The 22,858-nt window shown below is 42.2% G+C and overlaps 1 protein-coding gene across 1 annotated transcript in view; it reads left to right on the top strand.

Annotated features, from left to right (window-relative positions):
• Positions 1-22,858, top strand: part of AP3S1 (adaptor related protein complex 3 subunit sigma 1) — a 120,059-nt gene that overhangs the window by 48,076 nt on the left and 49,125 nt on the right. The window contains exon 4 of the mRNA XM_069753178.1: positions 19,478-19,549. Within this exon, the coding sequence (XP_069609279.1) occupies positions 19,478-19,549 (72 nt within the window). The remainder of the gene's footprint in view (positions 1-19,477; positions 19,550-22,858) is intronic.

Genomic DNA, 22,858 nt, shown 5'->3' on the forward strand with positions numbered 1-22,858 from the left:
CTTACGTGGTTCAGTTTCTCCTTTTACCATTGGGAAAATAAAAAAATTGTTGCTAAAAGATAATTTTTGTGACTAAAAAGTTAAATGTTCATTTTTTACTTCCATGTTGCTTCTGCTGCTGTGAAGCACCTGAAGGGTTAATAAACTTCTTGAATGTGGTTTTGAGTACCTTGAGGGGTGCAGTTTTTAGAATGGTGTCACTTTTGGGTATTTTCAGCCATATAGACCCCTCAAACTGACTTCAAATGTGAGGTGGTCCCTAAAAAAAAATGGTTTTGTAAATTTCGTTGTAAAAATGAGAAATCGCTGGTCAAATTTTAACCCTTATAACTTCCTAGCAAAAAAAAATTTTGTTTCCAAAATTGTGCTGATGTAAAGTATACATGTGGGAAATGTTATTTATTAACTATTTTGTGTCACATATCTCTCTGGTTTAACAGAATAAAAATTCAAAATGTGAAAATTGCGAAATTTTCAAAATTTTCGCCAAATTTCCGTTTTTATCACAAATAAACGCAGAATTTATTGACCTAAATTTACCACTAACATGAAGCCCAATATGTCACGAAAAAACAATCTCAGAACCGCTAGGATCCGTTGAAGCGTTCCTGAGTTATTACCTCATAAAGGGACACTGGTCAGAATTGCAAAAAACGGCAAAGTCTTTAAGGTCAAAATAGGCTGGGTCATGAAGGGGTTAAAACATCTCCTGAGGAAGAAGTCCTAGTGACTTTGAAACGCGTTGAGAATAAACCATCTTCTATACCGTCAATACGCCTGGACATTCCTCTTCACTGCGCGGATGTAGATTTTGAGCCCCCTCAGGGACAGTGATGATAGTGTGTGCAAATTATAAAGCACTGCGGAATATGTTAGCACTATATAAAAATAAAGATTATTATTAAGGACCTCCATTTTGCTTAGCAGCAGCTGAGCGTCATTAAGTCTGACATTCAACTCCATTTCCAAAATATAGTCGCTGCCATCACTAATGTGAGTCTTGATAAATGTATACAGATTTCCCAAAGTGGTTTTCATCTTAAAATAACACTTTCCATTAATGGAGACTGTCACAATATGATGAAATTCCTCGCATTTTTCTTGTAACCAGTTTAATACTGAATAGCAATTTTCAATCCTTATCTTAGATATCCATCTAAAATTTCAGTAAACCTGTCTGGTAAATGCTGCTGTTTGAGCCATTGGTAGTAATCAGAAACTTGTCCTTCGGTGCGTCACAACATAGGAAGTATTCACCGCTTGTAGGAAAATAAATTGTGCACACAGGTTCCCAGATCTACTGACGCTAAGAGCAGTCACAGAATTTGTCTTGGGGGTCAAAATACAAAATCTCTAACAGGACTTCCAACTATGAAGAGTCTTTAGTAGCATTTGTCTCCTCTTATATGTCTACAAGACCTTTTGGGTGCCCCTATTCTCAGAGCCCAAATGCACCCACTATATTTACACGTTTGCAGGTCAATAAGTACCTTTACCAGACAATGGACTCTTTATTAGATACATTAAAATGCTTTCTGTAAGGACCTTATGGAGTAACTAAAATATATATCTCTCCAAAAAATAAAGGTGACACTTAAACAACAGAATATAACTCCATGTAAATCAAACTTCTGTGAAATCAAACTGTTCACTTAGGAAGCAACACTTGACAGTCCATTTCACATGCTGTTGTGCAAATGGAATAGACACCAGATGGAAATTATTGGCAATCATTAAGATACACTCAATAAAGGCGTGGTTCTGCAGGCGGGGACCACAGACCACATCTTGGTACCAATGCTTTCTGGCTGATGTTTTGGTTACTTTTGAATGTTGGTTGTGCTTTCACACTCGTGGTGGCAGGAGACGGACTCTACAATGCTCACAAGTGGCTGAGGTAGTGCAGCTCATCCAGGATGGCACATCAATGCGAGCTGTGGCAAGAAGGTTTGCTGTGTCTGTCAGCGTAGTGTCCAGAGGCTTGAGGCGCTACCAGGAGATAGGCCAGTACACCAAGAGATGTGGAAGGGGCGGTAGGAGGGCAACAACCCAGCAGCAGCCTTTGTGCAAGGAGGAGCACTGTTATATATACACTGCTAAAAAAAATAACGGGAACCCTAAAATTCCACAACCGCTTACAAGACTTCTCCCGTGCTTCCCCCATACTCTGAAACTCTACCCCAACGCATCACGCTCTCGTCTACCATGGAAACCTTGAAAAGGAACCTGAAGACCCACCTCTTCTGGAAAGCCTACAACCTGCAGTGATCCTCTGTCTGCTGAACCGCTGCATGACCAGCTCTGCCCTCTCCTAGTGTATCCTCACCCATCCCCTGTAGACTGTGAGCCCTCGCGGGTAGGGTCCTCTCTCCTCCTGTACTTGTGTGTGCTTTGTTTTACTCATGTTTAGTGTACTTGTCTATATTTTCCCCGTTCACATGTAAAGTGCCATGGAATAAATGGCGCTCTAAAAATGTATAATAATAAAAAGTAAAAGTGCATTTAAATAACACAAGGTTCTTAGTAATACTGTTTTTGATCAAAAATAGCATAAGAGCCATCCCACCATCGACAAGGTGACCCTGCCCGGGATGGTCCTACACTGTCTAATATTAACCCCTTCCCGACTCATGACGCCACGTAGGCGTCATGAAAGTCGGTGCCAATCCGACCCATGACGCCTATGTGGCATCATGGAAAGATCGCGTCCCTGCAGATCGGGTGAAAGGGTTAACTCCCATTTCACCCGATCTGCAGGGACAGGGGGAGTGGTAGTTTAGCCCAGGGGGGGTGGCTTCACCCCCCCCCCCCCCCCCGTGGCTACGATCGCTCTGATTGGCTGTTGAAAGTGAAACTGCCAATCAGAGCGATTTGTAATATTTCACCTATTATAACGGGTGAAATATTACAATCCAGCCATGGCCGATGCTGCAATATCATCGGCCATGGATGGAAATACTAATGTGCCCCCACCCCACCGATCGCCCCCCCAGCCCACCGATCTGCCCGGTACACTGCCTCGCTCCCCTCCGTCCTGTGCTCCGCTCCCCCCCGTGCTCTTGTCCGCTCACCCCCGTGCTCCAATCACCCCCCCGCGCTCCGATCACCCCCCGCGCTCCGATCACCCCTCCCGCGTTCCGATCCACCCCCCCATGCTCCGATCCCTCCCCCCGTGCTCCCCCCCCACCCCATCATACTTACCGATCCTGCCGGGGTCCGTCCGTCTTCTCCCTGGGCGCCGCCATCTTCCAAAATGGCGGGCGCATGCGCAGTGCGCCCGCTGAATCTGCTGGCCGGCAGATTCGTTCAAAGTGCATTTTGATCACTGAGATATAATCTATCCCAGTGATCAAAATAAAAAAATGATAAATGACCCCCCCCCTTTGTCACCCCCATAGGTAGGGACAATAAAAAAATATAGAATTTTTTTTTCCCCACTAATGTTAGAATAGGGTTAGGGCTAGAGCTAGGGTTAGGGTTTTGGTATGTGCACACGTATTCTGGTCCTCTGCGGATTTTTCCGCTGCGGATTTGATAAATCCGCAGTGCTAAACCGCTGCGGATTTATGGCGGATTTACCATGTTTTTTCTGCGCATTTCACTGCGGTTTTACAACTGCGGTTTTCTATTGGAGCAGTTGTAAAACCGCTGCGGAATCCGCAGAAAGAAGAGACATGCTGAGGAATGTAAACCGCTGCGTTTCCGTGCAGTTTTTCTGCAGCATGTGTACAGCGATTTTTGTTTCCCATAGGTTTACATTGAACTGTAAACTCATGGGAAACTGCTGCGGATCCGCAGCGTTTTCCGCAGCGTGTGCACATACCTTTAGAATTAGGCCATGTGCACACGGTGCGGATTTGGCTGCGGATCCGCAGCGGATTGGCCGCTGCGGATTCGCAGCAGTGTTCCATCAGGTTTACAGTACCAAGTAAACCTATGGATAACCAAATCCGCTGTGCGGAAAATACCGTGCGGAATCCGCAGATGAAATCCGCACAAAAAACACTGGAAATCCGCGGAAAATCCGCAGGTAAAACGCAGTGCCTTTTACCCGCGGATTTTTCAAAAATGATGCTGAAAAATCTCACACGAATCCGCAACGTGGGCACATAGCCTTAGGGTTAGGGTTGGGGTTAGGGTTGTGATTAGGGTTATGGCTACAGTTGGGATTAGGGTTACGGGGGTGGGAGGGTTAGTGTTGGAGTTAGAATTGAGGGGTTTCCACTGTTTAGGCACATCAGGGGTCTCCAAACGCAACATGGCGCCACCATTGATTCCAGCCAATCTTGTATTCAAAAAGTCAAATGGTGCTCCCTCAATTCAGAGCCCCGACGTGTGCTCAAACAGTGGTTTACCCCCACATATGGGGTACCAGCATACTCAGGATAAACTGCGCAACAATTACTGGGGTCCAATTTCTCCTGTTACCCTTGTGAAAATAAAAAAATGCTTGCTAAAACATTTTTGAGGAAAGAAAAATGATTTTTTATTTTCACGGCTCTGCGTTGTAAACGTCTGTGAAGCACTTGGGGGTTCAAAGTGCTCACGACATATCTAGATAAGTTCCTTGGGGGGTCTAGTTTCTAAAATGGGGTCACTTGTGGGGGGTTTCTACTGTTTAGGCACACCAGGGGCTCTGCAAACGCAACGTGACGCCCGCAGACCATTCCATCAAAGTCTGCATTTCAAAAGTCACTACTTCCCTTCTGAGCCCCGACGTGTGCCCAAACAGTGGTTTACCCCCACACATGGGGTATCAGCGTACTCAGGAGAAACTGGACAACAACTTTTGGGGTCCAATTTCTCCTGTAACCCTTGGGAAAATAAAAAATTGCAGGCTAAAAGATCATTTTTGAGAAAATAATTTTTATTTTTTATTTTCATGGCTCTGCGTTATAAACTTATGTGAAGCACTTGGGGGTTCAAAGTCCTCACCACACATCTAGATAAGTTCCTTTCGGGGTCTAGTTTCCAAAATGTGGTCACTTGTGGGGGGTTTCTACTGTTTAGCCACATCAGGGGCTCTGCAAACGCAACGTGACGCCCACAGAGCATTCCATCAAAGTCTGCATTTCAAAACGTCACTACTTCACTTCCGAGCCCCGGCATGTGCCCAAACAGTGGTTTACCCCCACATATGGGGTATCAGCGTACTCAGGAGAAACTGGTCAACAACTTTTGGGGTCAAATTTCTCCTGTTACCCTTGGGAAAAAAAAAATTGCAGGCTAAAAGATCATTTTTGAGAAAATATATATATATTTTTTTCATGGCTCTGCGTTATAAACTTCTGTGAAGCACCTGGGGGTTTAAAGTGCTCAATATGCATCTAGATAAGTTCCTTGGGGGGTCTAGTTTCCAAAATTGGGTCACTTGTGGGGGAGCTCCAATGTTTAGGCACACAGGGGCTCTCCAAACGCGACATGGTGTCCGCTAACAATTGGAGCTAATTTTCCATTCAAAAAGTCAAATGGCGCGCCTTCCCTTCCGAGCCCTGCCGTGTGCCCAAACAGTGGTTTACCCCCACATATGAGGTATCGGCGTACTCGGGAGAAATTGCCCAACAAATTTTATGATCCATTTTATCCTATTGCCCATGTGAAAATGAAAAAATTGAGGCGAAAAGAATTTTTTTGTGAAAAAAAAGTACTTTTTCATTTTTACGGATCAATTTGTGAAGCACCTGGGGGTTCGAAGTGCTCACTATGCATCTAGATAAGTTCCTTGGGGCGTCTAGTTTCCAAAATGGGGTCACTTGTGGGGGAGCTCCAATTTTTAGGCACACGGGGGCTCTCCAAACGTGACATGGTGTCCGCTAAAGAGTGGAGCCAATTTTTGATTCAAAAAGTCAAATGGCGCTCCTTCCCTTCCAAGCCCTGCCGTGCGCCCAAACAGTGGTTTACCCCCACATATGAGGTATCAGCGTACTCAGGACAAATTGGACAACAACTTTCGTGGTTCAGTTTCTCCTTTTACCATTGGGAAAATAAAAAAATTGTTGCTAAAAGATAATTTTTGTGACTAAAAAGTTAAATGTTCATTTTTTCCTTCCATGTTGCTTCTGCTGCTGTGAAGTACCTGAAGGGTTAATAAACTTCTTGAATGTGGTTTTGAGTACCTTGAGGGGTGCATTTTTTAGAATGGTGTCACTTTTGGGTATTTTCAGCCATATAGACCCCTCAAACTGACTTCAAATGTGAGGTGGTCCCTAAAAAAAATGGTTTTGTAAATTTCGTTGTAAAAATGAGAAATCGCTGGTCAAATTTTAACCCTTATAACTTCCTAGCAAAAAAAAATTTTGTTTCCAAAATTGTGCTGATGTAAAGTATACATGTGGGAAATGTTATTTATTAACTATTTTGTGTCACATAACTCTCTGGTTTAACAGAATAAAAATTCAAAATGTGAAAATTACGAAATTTTCAAAATTTTCGCCAAATTTCCGTTTTTATCACAAATAAACGCAGAATTTATTGACCTAAATTTACCACTAACATGAAGCCCAATATGTCACGAAAAAACAATCTCAGAACCGCTAGGATCCGTTGAAGCGTTCCTGAGTTATTACCTCATAAAGGGACACTGGTCAGAATTGCAAAAAACGGCAAGGTCTTTAAGGTCAAAATAGGCTGGGTCATGAAGGGGTTAAAAACCTTACCATATGTCAGAGTTGATCTCGGTGTGTGTGAATAAGGGCAGACAAAACGACCGGTTCCCGACCTGTGGACTAGAGTCTGGGGAAGCCTTTAAGTGTAATTTCCAGTTCAGGAGAGGGAGGCCACAGGCCGTCTTGCACAGAATGAAAAAATTCAAAGAAAAAACACAAAAATTTAGCTTGGTTTAACCCCTTACCGGCATCGGACGTACTATACCGTCCGATGCCGGCTCCCCTGCTTTGATGCAGGCCTCCGCGGTGAGCCTGCATCCAAGCCGGGACATGTCAGCTGTCTTGAACAGCTTACATGTGCCCGTAATAGGCGCGGGCAGAATCGCGATCTGTGCGCACCTATTAACTAGTTAAATGCCGCTGTCAAACGCAGACAGCGGCATTTAACTACCGCTTCCGGCTGGGCGGCCGGAAATGACGTCATCGCCGACCCCGTCACATGATCGGGGGTCGGCGATGCTTGTATATTGTAACCAGAGAGGTCCCAGAGACCTCTATGGTTACTGATGAGTGGTGGCTGTGAGCGCCACCCTGTGGTCGGCGCTCACAGCACACCTCCATTTCTGCTACATAGCAGCGATCAGCAGATCGCTGCTATGTAGCAGAGCCGATCGTGCTGTGCCAGCTTCTAGAAGCATGGCAAAAGTAAACAAAAAAAAGTTTAAAAAAATGTGAAAAAAATAAAAAAACATAAAAGTTTAAATCACCCCCCTTTCGCCCCAATCAAAATAAATCAATAAAAAAAATATCAAATCTACGCATATTTGGTATCGCCGCGCTCAGAATCGCCCGATCTATCAATTCTATCAATTAAAAAAAAGTATTAACCTGATCGCTAAACAGCGTAGCGTGAAAAAAATTTGAAACGCCAGAATTACGTTTTTTTGGTGGTCGCCGCGACATTGCATTAATATGCAATAACGGGTGATCAAAAGAACGTATCTGCACCGAAATGCTATCATTAAAAACGTCATCTCGGCATGAAAAAAATAAGCCCTCAACCGACCCCAGATCATGAAAAATGGAGACGCTATGAGTATCGGAAAATGGCGCAATTTTTTTTTTTTTTTTTTTTTTAGCAAAGTTTGGAATTTTTTTTCACCACTTAGATAAAAAATAATCTAGTCATGTTAGGTGTCTATGAACTCGTACTGACCTGGAGAATCATAATAGCAGGTCATTTTTAGCATTTAGTGAACCTAGCAAAAAAGCCAAACAAAAAACCAATGTGGGATTGCACTTTTTTTGCAATTTCACCGCACTTGGAATTTTTTTCCCGTTTTCTAGTACACGACATGCTAAAACCAATGATGTCGTTCAAAAGTACAACTCGTCCCGCAAAAAAATAAGCCCTCACCTGGCCAAATTGACGGAAAAATAAAAAAGTTATGGCTTTGGGAAGGAGGGGAGTGAAAAACGAACACGGAAAAATGAAAAATCCCCCGGTCATGAAGGGGTTAAGTGGGTATACATGCAGAACATAAACGCACGTTCACATAGGCCATAGAAAGCCTACAAGACACAAAATGAGCAAAAACCCTTCTGTAACTAGATAAGTAAAAAGCTAATGTTAATAATGTTTGTGTATGGATTCTTGCTAGATGAGCACTTCAAAACAGCTTTGAAAGGAGTACTTACTAGTCAGTTATTACAGCACTTTCAGCATGGTTTTTGATAGCGAAGCCAGCAATAAAATGTAAATAAGTATGGTATATTACAAAGAGTCATAGCTTTGCAAAGGCTGATCAGTAAAGAAATTCTTTTAATCATATTTAGCCCGTAATGTCATGAGAGCCTTTTATCCAGCTTCTAATAATGTTTTTATTTATGCCTTTGTCACCTACACTACCTTTCAGCATTCGCTATAACTTTTGTAAAGTAAGAATGCTTTGAAAAAAAACAAATGTTTTAATTTTTTTATCAGTTTACAAATTGCAAAGTACAAAAGAGAAATCTAAATCAAATCGATATTTGGGGTGACTAACCTTTTAATTTTAAAATAGTATCAAAGTAACAATTCTTCTAGGTGTACTTGCACTCAGTTTTTGATCGGAACTCTGGTAGGGAGAACTAATCACAGATATTCTGTGAATGCAGATTTGTACAAATCCTTCTATCACTTGACAAATTTAGTCCCAACTGGATGCGTACCTGATGGTATTGCATAATGGATAAGTATCCTCTTGTACTTCTCAGCATTGAGGACACCATTTATTACCATATATACTCATGTATAAGCCGAGTTTTTCAGCACATTATTTTGTGCTGAAATTGCCTCCCTCGGCTTATACACGAGTCATTGTCCCAGTTTACGGTGGGGGAGGGTGAGTAGCTGAGCAGCTGGTCACAGGAGGCAGGAGCCGGCAGCTGCAGCTAAAGCCTGTGCCCGATGCAAAAGATAAAAGATATTCGCTGCACTGGCAATGAATATTCATTTCTCTTATGGCGCGCGCAGTTACTTATGCAGCCGCTGGCCTCCGGTATAAAAAAAATCCCCAGTAAGCTGAGGCACCTCGGGTGATCACGTGTCCCCCCGCTCACTAAGGTAATGAATATTCATTACCATAATGAGCTGGGACACTTGATCGCTCGTCTACTGAAGCTGCTGGCACCGGAATGAAATGCTGCAAGGGCACGCTGGGTAGGTAAGTAGTTTTTTTTTTTTTTTTCTCTCATCGGGGCTGTACATACAAGGATGGAAATGAGGAGTCATGCATTCAAGCATGGGAATAAGGAATAAGGAGTCATGCATACAAGGATGGGAATGAGGAGCCATGCAGACAAGAATGGGAATGAGGAGCCATGCCGACAAGGATGGGGATGAAGAACAATGCATATCAGAATAGGCATTAGTGGACAATGCATACCCGACTTATACTCAAGCCAATACATTTTCTCAGTTTTTCTAGGCAAAATTAGGTGCCTCAGCTTACTGGGGTCGACTTATACACGGTATGATGAAATCTCCAACTCCCATTTGCTGATCTCGCAGCCCTAAACTTGCAAGGAATCTCCACCGTGCTTCATTGTTGCTTGCAGATGCTCATTATTCTCCTGATCTGCAGCCCTTTGGTGAATAAACTGCGTTCTGTTACAGCCAAATATTTAAAATTTCAGCTCGTTAGTCCAGAGCACATGCTGCTATTTTTCTATTGACCTCTTTTGGCCAGACCTCTTTGAACAGCAGAGGGGTGCATCTGGGTCACTCTAGTAGCTGGCTGTTCTGAGCTGATGGCACTGTTGGACACCTTCCAAAGTCATAGGGAAGTAAGCTTTTATGTGCTCCACTAGATTTCTTTGGTCGACCACTGTGTCTACAGTCTTCAGACTGCTTTTAAATCTTTGTTTGGAAGAGACCTTGCTGATGTCGCATAATTAACTTGTGTTTAGATGTTCTGCTCAGCCTGGCTATGGTGTATGACCTGTGACCTGAAAGAACAACAGGAAGTCCTGGATGTGATGATATGGCCACCACAAAGCAATGATCTCAACATAGTTTGTCTGTGATTACATGAAAAGGCAGAAAGTTTCACACAAACCTACCGTATATCCACAGACCTGTGGTTAGTTCGCCATCATTTTTGGAACAGACTTTCTGCAGAGTTTCTTCAAAAACTGTGTGCTGGTGTACATAGAAGAACTGATGCTTTAGTGCTGTATTGACATCGTAGGGTGGTTACTCCAAATAATTCCCTTTTTCATTTAGGTTTCTCTTATTCATTCACTTTAATTGATAAAATGAAACTATTAACATTTCTACTTTTGAAAGCATTCTTATTTTGCTAAAACCTTTGCCCAGTATTTTATGTGTTAGTGCAGTGTGTGTAAAAACAATGTTTAATACTGGTGCATGTCACCCATTCTTGTCTGGGAGTACCTTTACTCATCCCTGCATTTCGCCTGTGTCACACTGACCGATGACAAACCAGAGTGTGTAGATAGGAGGAGGGGAACGATTTATCCTCCTCCCTCTTTAGTTAATAAGTCCTCCAGTAAATTCCTTTGAAAATCCCTTGTAGTGTCACATATAGTCTGACGGTAACATGCTGACGGCAATGAGTACTGTTTACACTACTGCATATAATCCTATTCACATGGCTGATAAGTAGTGGTGGGTACTCGAGTTTGCCTAGGGTGCTCGGGTATGCACCGAGTATCGGGGTGCTCAAGTGGCATGTTTGAGTCCCCACGGCCACATATTTTGGTTCTGTTTAGCCACAAAACATGCGGGAACTTCCCAGATTTATCAGGCAATCCCTTAATGTTTTGTGACTAACAACCGCAAAATGTGGCCATGGGGACTCGAGCATGTGACTCGAGCACCCGCGATACTCTGCATTCCTGAGCACCCTTGAACCTTAATTTTCTATGCCTGACTTGTATGTTGTGCATTGTCCTTTTTTACATCTGTAGTGAATTAAATTTGGATTGCATTTTACGATTTCAACAAACTGAAATATTTTACATTCTCGTGGGTAATTGATATTCCAGTATTGCTCTGTGTGGAATTGATTGATCACTAATTTTCCTCTGGTAACTTTTTTTTTATTTTTTAAAGCGTTTCCAAGTAAACACTAATTTTTTCCATCTTACTAAAGTAATCATATTCTGAAAGAAAGAATAAACTGATCCATGCTGATTTGGTAAAGTAACTTTAAGTACATCCTGTAGCTATAAGAGGTGCACAACCTGTGGCCTGAGGGCTACATACAGCTCTGATACCATTCTGTGCGCCCTCTAGCTGTTTCTGACTCTTCTGTGTTGATATTCTTTGGGGAAGCTACTCTTATTGCATGGACATCTTGGCTCCGTTCTTTCTGGAGATCCAATTTGAACTATATAGTACTGTCAATATTCATCGCATCAGAATACCCCTTCAAATTATATGTGGCCTTCGGGAGTGATTAAAAATTTGGCACTTAGACTAAAAAAAGGGTTGTGCTTTAACTACAATCAGGCATAATGTTTTAATATTTTTTTTTTATTGGCCGTATCTTTTAGTAAACTTTCAGAAGTTGAAATCGGTTGCTGCCTGTTTTGTGCGAATATTAGTGGATTTGTTAGTATAATATGCTTTACTTTTTTTTTTTTTTTTTAAAGAGGTTGTCCACTACTCAGACAACCCCTGCTCAATTACTAGATTTTCACATGTAAAATAAGAACTGCCTATACTTAACTCTGATGTTGTTCCAGTGATATCAGCCCCAGGAAACCCAGTAGTTGGGTGACATTATCCTGTTACATGATCCCTGCAGACAATAGCAGCCGCTAGTGGGCCAGTTCACAGCCACTTCATTCAGACAAACTGACATCCAAAGGAAGTCAGAACCGCTAGTGCTCTCCGACCTCCTCCGGATGTTTGTTTCGTCTGAAGGAAGTAAAAATGAAGAGGCCTATTAGTGGCCACTAATTGGCTGCAGGGTTCACATGACCTCCAATGCCCACGTAGCTGGAATTGTGCTGGAATCGGAGGTATGTACTGTTTATATTTTGTATGGGAGAATATGGTAATTGAAAAGGCTTGTCTGAGTAATGTACAACCTCTCTAAGGACCACATGCTATAACAATTCTTTTGAGCTTTTTTTCTTGACTGAGAAGGGAATATCTATGCGCCAGCCACAAGTGTGGGACTCGGGAAACATCTAAGGGGGTTGCAATCTGCCGTTTCTTTTAGTCACAAAGTTGTTATAATGGGGAGTTAACGAAAGCGTATGGCCAGATCTGCTGTTTCTGGAGACATGGTTGTTCAATAATCCTTGTACAGGTACAGAGCATTTGATGGATTCCCGCTCATCAGTCTGTTTATTGCTGAGGAACGTTTTTCCACTCACTCCTCCATCCTTTTTACATTTCAGTCTGAGCAGTTACTCTATACGATGAGATATTGATAAATTGTTGACCTCCAAATATTTCTAGCAAAGAAAAATAAATCTCATTGTTATAGAAACGAGTATTAACTTTGACAAGCATGCGTGCTAAGTTTTAGCAGCAAAGGTTATGTCATTTAGAATTTGTGGTTAAGAGAAATTAACCATGTCAGGTAAAGATTAGTACTTACACAGAAACTTTCAAGTTTCTTGTTTTCACAGGATAATGCGCCTCCCACAAGTCTCGTATTGTTTTGCAGAAACTCGGTGAAATTGGCTTTGAAGTTGTCAATCATCTGCCACATTCTCCTGATTTGTCCTCATCTGATTATCTTTTTCTGAAACTCAAAAAGCAATGAGAGGTCAAAAATGTATAACAAGCGAGATGGTAACTGATTCCGTGAAGTCATGGTTTTCAGAACCGGATAACTACATTATTTTTTGGATTATAAGAGACACTTTTTTTCCCCAAAATTTTTTGGGAAAATGGGGGTATGTCTTATAATTTGAATTGTAGCTGCGGTGGAGCTTACCGTCTGCCGTGGAGTGAGGTCGCAGCTGACGGAAGCTTTGGCAGAGGCAGGAGTCAGGCGATGGCTGTGGGCCCCAGTCTGGTACAATGAGGTGTTCCATCAACATTTTGTGGAAGCCCAGAGCCCTGCACTTTCCATATTCTTCTTAGCGGTGGACTCTGGGGAAAACGGCCGCCAGATGCAATACATGCACAAATTTAGATTTCGGACCCGATATCTCTGCTCTCGAGATCTGAATTGCACATGTGCCGCCTTCAGCGACCATTTTACCGCAGACCAGCGCATTCGAAAGTATGGAAAATGCGAGGCTCATGGCTGTCACAAAATTTCGGTGGAGCCCCCCGCACCACTGAACACCTCGTCATACATGGCCTGCAGCCATGTCCCAACTCATGCCGCTGCTGAACACACCATCCTACCAGCCAGGAGCTTGCAGCATCTCCTACCTTCGCCAGCAGCAACCCTGCCACCTGGGACCCTGCTCCACCACCACTGACCCTCAGGTAAATTACCACAAAAGCAGATTATAGCACGCACCATTTTATTAAAAAAATTTTTTTTTTAGAATTTTCCTCCCCAAAATTTGGGATGTCTTATAATCTGCAAAATACTCCATTTTAGTTTTTGATTGAGGCATTAAAGGGAATCTGTCACCCCATTTTTCGTCCTGTAATGCTGTAGATAAGTCCCCGATGTTTCCTAAAAGATAAGAAAACAAGTTAGATTATACTCATCCAGGGGCGGTCCGGGGCGGTCAGGTCTGATGGGCGTCGTGGTCCGGGTCCGGCGCCTCCCATCTTCATGCGATGACGTTCTCTTCTTTGCTTCCTGTCGCGGCTCCGGCGCAGGCGTACTTTATCTGCCTTGTTGAGGGCAGAGCAAAGTACTGCAGTGCGCAGGAGCTGGGCCTCTCTGACCTTTCCTGGCGCCTGCGCACTGCAGTACTTTGCTCTGCCCTCAACAAGGCAGATAAAGTACGCCTGTGCAGGAGCCGCGACAGGTAGCAAAGAGGACGACATCGCATGAAGATAGGAGGCGCTGGACCGCGAGGCCTACCGGACCGCGACGCCGACCGGACCGCATCGGGACCGCCCCAGGGCGAGTATAATCTAACTTGTTGTTCTTATCTTTCAGGATACATCGGGGACTTATCTGCAGCATTACAGAATGCCTGTGGCCTTAGCTTATAGTCAAAAAATGGGGTGACAGATTCCCTTTAAATGTAGAGTTGATGGCTGATTATGTGGAATTAAATAGTACAAGGGGTGTGTTCAATAATTTTACCTAAATATGAAAACATTTCCTGAGAATTTAACTTGCTACTTTTCGATGTAATCCCTTCTTACGTCAACACACTTATTCCATTTTTGCACACAGAACAGGAGGAGACTTCTTGCTGCTGCAAGAACCCTGTTTTTGCCTCTTTAACTGCATTATCATCCGGCAATCAATGCCCATGCAGATATTTCTTCAGGTTCCGAAATAGAAAGTAATCACTGGGTGCCAGGACTGGACTCTAGGGTGGACAGTTAAACTCCGTTAGCCGTATTTCCTGATGGCAGCTTTTGATTTGCGAGACTTGTGAGCTGGCGCATTGTCATGAAGCAGTAAAGGCCCCGTCACACATAGCGATGCTTAAGCGATCCCGACAACGATACGACCTGTCAGGGATCGTTGCTGCGTCGCTATGTGGTCGCTGGTGAGATGTCACACAGTGCGATCTCCCCAACGACGCAGCAGCGATGCGGCGAACTGTAGCGACCTGTACAACGATGCTATTTCATGATGATTCAATGGGACGTCCTGTCAACGAGGTCGTTGGTAAGGTGTCAAACACAGCGATGTGTGCTACCCAGCGGGACCTCAACGATCAAAAAATGGTCCAGGCCATTCCGACACGACCAGCGATCTCACAGCAGGGGCCTGATCGCTGCTACGTGTCACACATGGCGAGATCGCTACTGAGATCGCTGTTGCGTCACAAAACTTGTGACTCAGCAGCGATCTCGCTAGCGATCTCGCTATGTGAGACGGGGGCTTAACACACCTGATGGCTACAACTTCCCATGGCATTTATCTCTGATTGCCTCACATAGGTGTTTCCAGTAATTGTCTTGTGTAGCAAAAACTGTTGCTTTGATCTTTCCAGCTGACTGCTGGACATGAAATTACTAGAGTTTTTTTTCTCTTGGACGTTCATTGCATGGACTCTTGTTTGGTCTCAGGATTATGGTGGTGGACTCATGTTTCTTCAACCTTAAGCCCCCGTCTCACATAGCGAGATCGCTGCTGAGTCACAAGTTTTGTGACGCAACAGCGATCTCAGTAGCGATCTCGCTATGTGTGACACGTATCAGCGATCAGGCCCCTGCTGTGAGATCGCTGGTCGTGTCGGAATGGCCTGGACCATTTTTTGATCGTTGAGGTCCCGCTGGGTAACACACATCGCTGTGTTTGACACCTTACCAACGACCTCGTTGACAGGACGTCCCATTGAATCGTCATGAAATAGCATCGTTGTACAGGTCGCTACAGTTCACCGCATCGATGCTGCGTCGTTGGGGAGATCGCACTGTGTGACATCTCACCAGCGACCACATAGCGACGCAGCAACGATCCCTGACAGGTCGTATCGTTGTCGGGATCGCTTAAGCGTCGCTATGTGTGACGGGGCCTTTAATAATTTGAGAATAAAAGGCTACTGGATTTTCTCTAAGTGTGTTTTTTTTTTTTTTTACTAAATTGCTGGTGACATGTTTTTTGCTCAGGCGTCAATATTCGGTGCACCCACTGGAACCTGACCTTTGTCATTATCAAAATATTGAAAATTATGAAGTCCAGCCTGTGACTGGCTAGTAGTAGTATACAGTAGCATTTGCTGATTTGCAATTGACATTTCTCCACCAAAAAATACAATGTGTCTCCTTGATACTGCTCCTTTTTAGATTGTATTCATCCCAGAGATGTGCGGGGCAGATGAAAGCTCCAAGTGGGCTCGTTATTTTTCCTCCCTAAACAATGGTTTAGTTAGGGAAATAAACAAAAAATGTTAATTTGTAATACAACCATTATTTTTATTGTGCACAAAGCCTCTGATGGTCTGAACAATGGATGTTTTCATTCTGATGTTCATGATTAAGTCTGGGAACAAAGCCCAGTCGCAAAAAGACACCATTATGTACCCATAGCATTAACTGAAGTCGTAAAATGAGAATAATATAAAGGGCAGCTCTATTAAGTGAAGTGACAGGAGAGCTATGTCTACGTTCTCCAGAGAGGTAAAAACAGCTAAAAGTTATTTCTTGTTAAATTATCCCACTACTTCATTTATAAATTGTCCTGATGCTTGTGTAATACTGGGAATGGATTATACTTCTAAGCCCTATTAATAACTGATTAGCAGCTGTCGATGTACAGTATACACAGTAAGCTACCAATCCGTGGTGGGGGCGTGCTGGACAAAGCAGTTGACTAAGAGGCACAAGACACCTAGTCTTGTAGACCTAATCTCCTGCTGAAAAAAACACTAATGTTATTGAAACTGCAACACACAGCCTAGTAAATAACACATCACTGGAATCAGAGACTCAGCCTCTACATCATGCTGCTCTCAGTTTACATAGCAAAAACCTGCTGCCATATTCTCTTTAAGAAATTGTTGAATTATATTTTTCACTTCACAAATATTTGGTAAACCTGACAGTAGCCAGTTCCTTTTTAGCATGTAGCTAGCTTCATTTAGAGATATTTGGTCATTTTGAAGACGCGAAGACGCTGCAACAGTCAATGGTCTTTGTTTGCTTAGTGTGATCTAGATGGCAGTATATCAATCCCTTCCCTAGTAAATCTCTTTATTAAGTACTGTATATTTATTCCTAAAATAAGACCATTAACTTTGTAATAGCTAATGCATTTCTGTCACTCTTTCCCAGGTCTCTTGGATCCAATGTAACCAAGCAATTTCATTCATTAGCGTATGTGTGTACATGTATGTAAAATGTCTACTTCATGCTTGGTAAACTTGTCCAAAATTTATGGACCTGACTGCAGATTTGTGTATGCCTAGAATTTTGGAAGTTGAAATGAAATATTCTGTGAGTACTGGAATGATTTACTCTGCACAGTGGGTGCAGAGATTAGGGCTGAGAACAGGGCTGTCTTATCGGTACATCTCACAGGAGAAACCTGTTCTCCTGACTTTCTGGGATACATACTTTTTTTTTTCCCCTGCATGACACAGCTTACTTTGGATTGGCCAACATCATACAGGGAAAGAAGTACACACTCCCAGAAACTTGGTGAAGCCATGTTGGGCTTTTTATAAGTTATAACATAAACATAATGAACTAATATGTTCACAACAGAGATGAGAATTCAAAAAATAGTCATTTTATTCAGCTCTGAATGAAAAGTCTGTGGTCTGTATCCGTGATGCCAGTTGATGACGAAACGTAAAGCGCCAGAGGTAATATAAAATAAGGGTTCTTCTAGATTTCAGTGTAACCCACTTCTTCAGGAAACAAAAAACATATACATTTGATATGGTTTTTGTTTCCTGAAGGAGTGCCTTAAACTTTGAAATGCGTAGAAAATAAAAATGAAAACTGTTATTTTATATTATTTCTGGCGTGTGATGTTTCATCATCAGCTGGCAGCGCGGACATAGACTGCAAACGTTCCATTTTTTTGTTACTTTGGTGAAATCACTTGTGGATCTGCAGCAGTCATACAACCTTTCAGGTCAGCATATTCCGATACCATCTTTGATTACTGGATAAGACCCTATTCTTGCGCCATTTTTCCTCCTGAGCATTTTGTATGTTGTGGTCAGTGTAACATGCTAAAACTGGTGGAAGGTCCTCATTTAATGATGCTCAGCAGACATACAATGCTGACAACTTGATGCTCCTTATTTATTAGTTTGTTGGCACAAGTGGCTGTTTCCCCAAATATTAGCAGCGGAGACAAATTTTCTTATTACACCAACAGTTCTCGTGTGTGGAATAGTATGGGTTTTGTAGATTTTACACCATTGCTGTTCCATAGAAGCAACTGCTGGAATATTTCTTAAAACTCCATATTTCAAGGACATTGCATATTTTTTCACACTTTTCATGGTGTTGTATTCAGGCCCATTTTTCTGCACTCTGAGGGTATTTATTTGTTTTTTCGCGATAAAAACGCTATAAAGACGCATAAAAAACCGCATACATATGCATCCTATCATTTAGAATGCATTCTGCAATTTTTGTGCACATGATGCGTTTTTTTTCCGCAAAACAAATGAATCGCGGTAAAAAAAAGCAGCATGTTCATTAATTTTGCGGCTTTTTCGCGCTTTTCCCGCTATATAATGCATTGGGAAAAAACGCAAAAAAAAGCGAAAAAAGCATCAAAAGCGCAAAAAAACCACACAAAAAAACGCATGCGGATTTCTGGCAGAAATGTCCGTTTTTTGTCAGGAAATTTCTGCTAGAAATCCTGACGTGTGCACATACCCTAAAGCTATGTTCACAATGCATGTTTTTGGAGTGTTGTCTTGTAAAAACTCAATAAATAATGCTTTAAAGAATCGTCCTAGTTGTTTCAAAGGAAAAATCACTTTGTGCATATGTTCAGGCTTCTCTTACACGTTTCATGCTTTTGAAGACACCAAGTGATTAAATTAAGTGAGCTGACCATTCTTTAGGCATTTTCCGCTATACTAAACAAACATGAACATTTTATTAATTGTTTAATAGATTTCAAAAAGTGTCAATAAAGACGCCTAAAAAAACACCAGAAGAATGTTAACCAAAAAATGCCAATGCAGAAAAAGGGTCCAAATGTTTTAGGAAATATCCAAAAATAGTTAAAGGTAAAAAACCAGATCAGGATTACAAAGCCCCAAAAATCACCAGAGACTAGGACAGCTTCCTGAAGAATCTTCTGCTTGAAAAATGGACAATGAAACCACAGTGAAAACATACAGTAAAATTCTTCAGGGTTCTTTGTCATTTAAAATTTCTAAAATCAGATTTCTGTGAAGTTTTTTTAAAAATTTTTATGCAAGCATGGTACATTGGAATCATCGATCTTCGGTTTTTGTTTTTTTATTTGTATTTATTTTACTCCCTAATAAGAGCGCCATTAATTCCACAGTGCTTTACAGACAATATCGGCACTGTCCCCATTGGGACTCACAATCTAGATTCCCTACCAGTAAGTCCTTGGAGTTCGGCACATTATTATGCTACATAGATGATTCAGTGTATACAAAAGGAGTATGTGTAGCTATAGATTTTTGGAAATGAGGAGACTATAAGTATTCACTATAAAATGGAATTATCAGAATATTAAATCCAAAATCGGCCAATCCTGTGTTCATGGTTTCATCGTTGTCTCACCAGAGCGCACATCTTTATTTTGCAGGTATTTGTGGAAACGTTGGACAAGTGCTTTGAAAACGTCTGTGAATTGGATTTAATTTTCCACGTTGATAAGGTATTTCTTTTTTTACAAAATCTGAGTCTTCTTTGGATTGAACATTGTATGAGTGTTACTTTTAATTATTGCACTATGGGAAATATATCATGGAGGTACTGTAATACTACATGTAGATCAGTGCTGACAACATTTCTGTCCGAACTTCACTCTCTGAGTTTTTCTACTTTTCAACATAAAACTTACATTGGGGAGATCCACATTAAGAGGAGATGTCTGGTTTGAGCAGATCCCGATCAGATGTACTTGCTCACCACCAGTGAATGTACCGTATTTTCAGGTGTATAAGACGACTGGGCGATAAGACGACTCCCAACCTTTCCATATAAAATATGGAGTTTGGGATATACTCGCCGTATGACAGGGGTCATTTTATACGCCCAGTCGTCTTATACGGCGTGTGCAGTGCGGATGGTTCCCAGGGTCTGGAGGAGAGGAGACTCTCCTTCAGGCCCTGGGATCCATGTTCATGTAAAAAAAAAAAAAAAAAGTATAAAAATAAAAAATATGGATATACTAACCCTCCGACGGCCCCGGCTCTCAGCGGTGCAAGCAGCGGCCTCCGTTTCTAAGGAAGCATTGAGGGAAGGACCTGCGATGACCAAGACGTCATCGCAGGTCCTACGCTCAATGCATCCTTAGGAACGGAGGCCGCCGCTTACACCGCTGAGAGCTGGGAGCCATCGGAGGGCAAGTATATCCATATTTTTTATTTTTATTCATTTTTTTTTTTTTTTTACATGAATATGGATCCCAGGGCCTGAAGGAGAGTCTCCTTTCCTCCAGACCCTGGGAACCATCCAGGATCGCTCCCTGCACACGCCGTACCCGGCGTTTAAGACGACCCCCCGACTTTTGAGATGATTTTCAGGGGTTAAAAAGTCACCTTATATGCCGGAAAATACAGTACATATTCACAGAAATGAATGATTGCACATCAACCACTGAATTTAATAGGAGAGATTGGTTCTCTTCGATGGGCTCTGACTGGTAAAGGACGGTCCCCCTTAAGAGTGAATATTCAAATGGGTTACATATGGCATACAAACCTTTTAATAAATGTGATGCTTGCCAGTATGCCTCACATACAAGGCTTTTAATTGAAATTGAAATTTTCCGGTCTTCATTCCATCTACGGATAAAGCTTTCCTTGCATACGGTGGAGATAATCTGTGTATTAAAAAAAAATCTGTGCATAAAAATGTCAACATTTTCCAAGAGCTCATAGACTACAGTTAGCTGAATGGATGCATAAATCGGTCCTCACTGCTCCGTGTTGCTCCTCTGCGTTTGCTGAAATGGACCTTTCACCAAGTTTTCGTTCTACAGTTGTGGCCAAAAGTATTGACACCCCTGCAATTCTGTCAGCTAATACTCAGTTTCTTCCTGAAAATGATTGCAAACACAAATTTTATTATCTTCATTTAATTTGTCTTAAATGAAAAAACACAAAAAGAATTGTCCTAAAGCCAAATTGGATATAATTCCACACCAAACATAAAAAAGGGGGTGGACAAAAGTATTGGCACTGTTCGAAAAATCATGTGATGCTTCTCTAATTCGTGTATTTAACAGCACCTCTAACTTACCTGTGGCACCTAACAGGTGTTGGCAATAACTAAATCACACTTTTGCAGCCAGTTGACATGGATTAAAGTTGACTCAACCTTTGTCCTGTGTCCTTGTGTGTACCACATTGAGTATGGAGAAAAGAAAGAAGACCAAAGAACTGTCTGAGGACTTGAGAAACCAAATTGTGAGGAAGCATGAGCAATCTCAAGGCTACAAGTCCATCTCCAAAGATCTGAATGTTCCTGTGTCTACCGTGCACCGTGTCATCAAGAAGTTTAAAGCCCATGGTACTGTGGCTAACCTCCCTAGATGTGGACAGAAAAGAAAAATTGACAAGAGATTTCAACGCAAGATTGTGCGAATGTTGGATAAAGAACCTCAACTAACATCTAAACAAGTTCAAGCTGTCCTGCAGTCCGAGGGTACAACAGTGTCAACCCGTACTATCCGTCAGCGTCTGAATGAAAAGGGACTGTATGGTAGGGGACCCAGGAAGACCCCACTTCTTACCCCGAGACATAAAAAAGCCAGGCTGGAGTTTGCCAAAACTTACCTGAAAAAGCCTAAAACGTTTTGGAAGAATGTTCTCTGGTCAGATGAGACAAAAGTAGAGTTTTTTTGGGCAAAGGCATCAACATAGAGTTTACAGGAGAAAAAGAGGCATTCAAAGAAAAGAACACAGTCCCTACAGTCAAACATGGCGGAGGTTCCCTGATGTTTTGGGGTTGCTTTGCTGCCTCTGGCACTGGACTGCTTGACCGTGTGCATGGCATTATGAAGTCTGAAGACTACTAACAAATTTTGCAGCATAATGTAGGGCCCAGTGTAAGAAAGCTGGGTCTCCCTCAGAGGTCATGGGTCTTCCAGCAGGACAATGACCCAAAACACACTTCAAAAAGCACTAGAAAATGGTTTGAGAGAAAGCACTGGAGACTTCTAAGCTGGCCAGCAAGGAGTCCAGACCTGAATCCCATAGAACACCTGTGTAGAGATCTAATAATGGCAGTTTGGAGAAGGCACCCTTCAAATATCAGGGACCTGGAGCAGTTTGCCAAAGAAGAATGGCCTAAAATTCCAGCAGAGCATTGTAAGAAACTCATTGATGGTTACCGGAAGCGGTTAATCGCAGTTATTTTGGCTAAAGGTTGTGCAACTAAGTATTAGGCTGAGGGTGCCAATACTTTTGTCTGGCCTATTTTTGGAGTTTTGTGTGAAATGATCAATGTTTTTGCTTCATTCTCTTTTGTGTTTTTTCATTTGAGACAAATTAAATGAAGATCATACCAAAGAATTTGTGTTTGCAATCATTTTCAGGAAGAAACTGAGTATTATCTGACAGAATTGCAGGGGTGTCAATACTTTTGGCCACAACTGTATATACTCATCTGTTAGGCCAATGTAATTCAGATTAAATGCATACCTTATTTTTGTCATCCTTGTTTCTGTTCCAAAGCAATTCCTTATCCAATTGTTTTTGACTGACACGTCTCTCTTGTCTGGGTGACCTGCGTCACCTTGTCGGAAACTTGCGCAATAACTCATCGCACCAGTCGTTTTTTCAGAGGTGTCATCACTCGCACAGATGCATAGTCCTGATCTCGCTGCGTCATCGGGCATTCACTGTGCATGCACTGATGCAAAAACCTGCAAAACGTTCCCTTTTAAAAGAAATGTCATCAGTAAATGATCTATTTATATCCGATTTCTATGCTTAAAGGGAACCGGTCACCCCGTTTT

Source organism: Ranitomeya imitator, chromosome 1 (genome assembly GCF_032444005.1).
Source record: "Ranitomeya imitator isolate aRanImi1 chromosome 1, aRanImi1.pri, whole genome shotgun sequence".
NCBI classification, from domain to species: domain Eukaryota; kingdom Metazoa; phylum Chordata; class Amphibia; order Anura; family Dendrobatidae; genus Ranitomeya; species Ranitomeya imitator.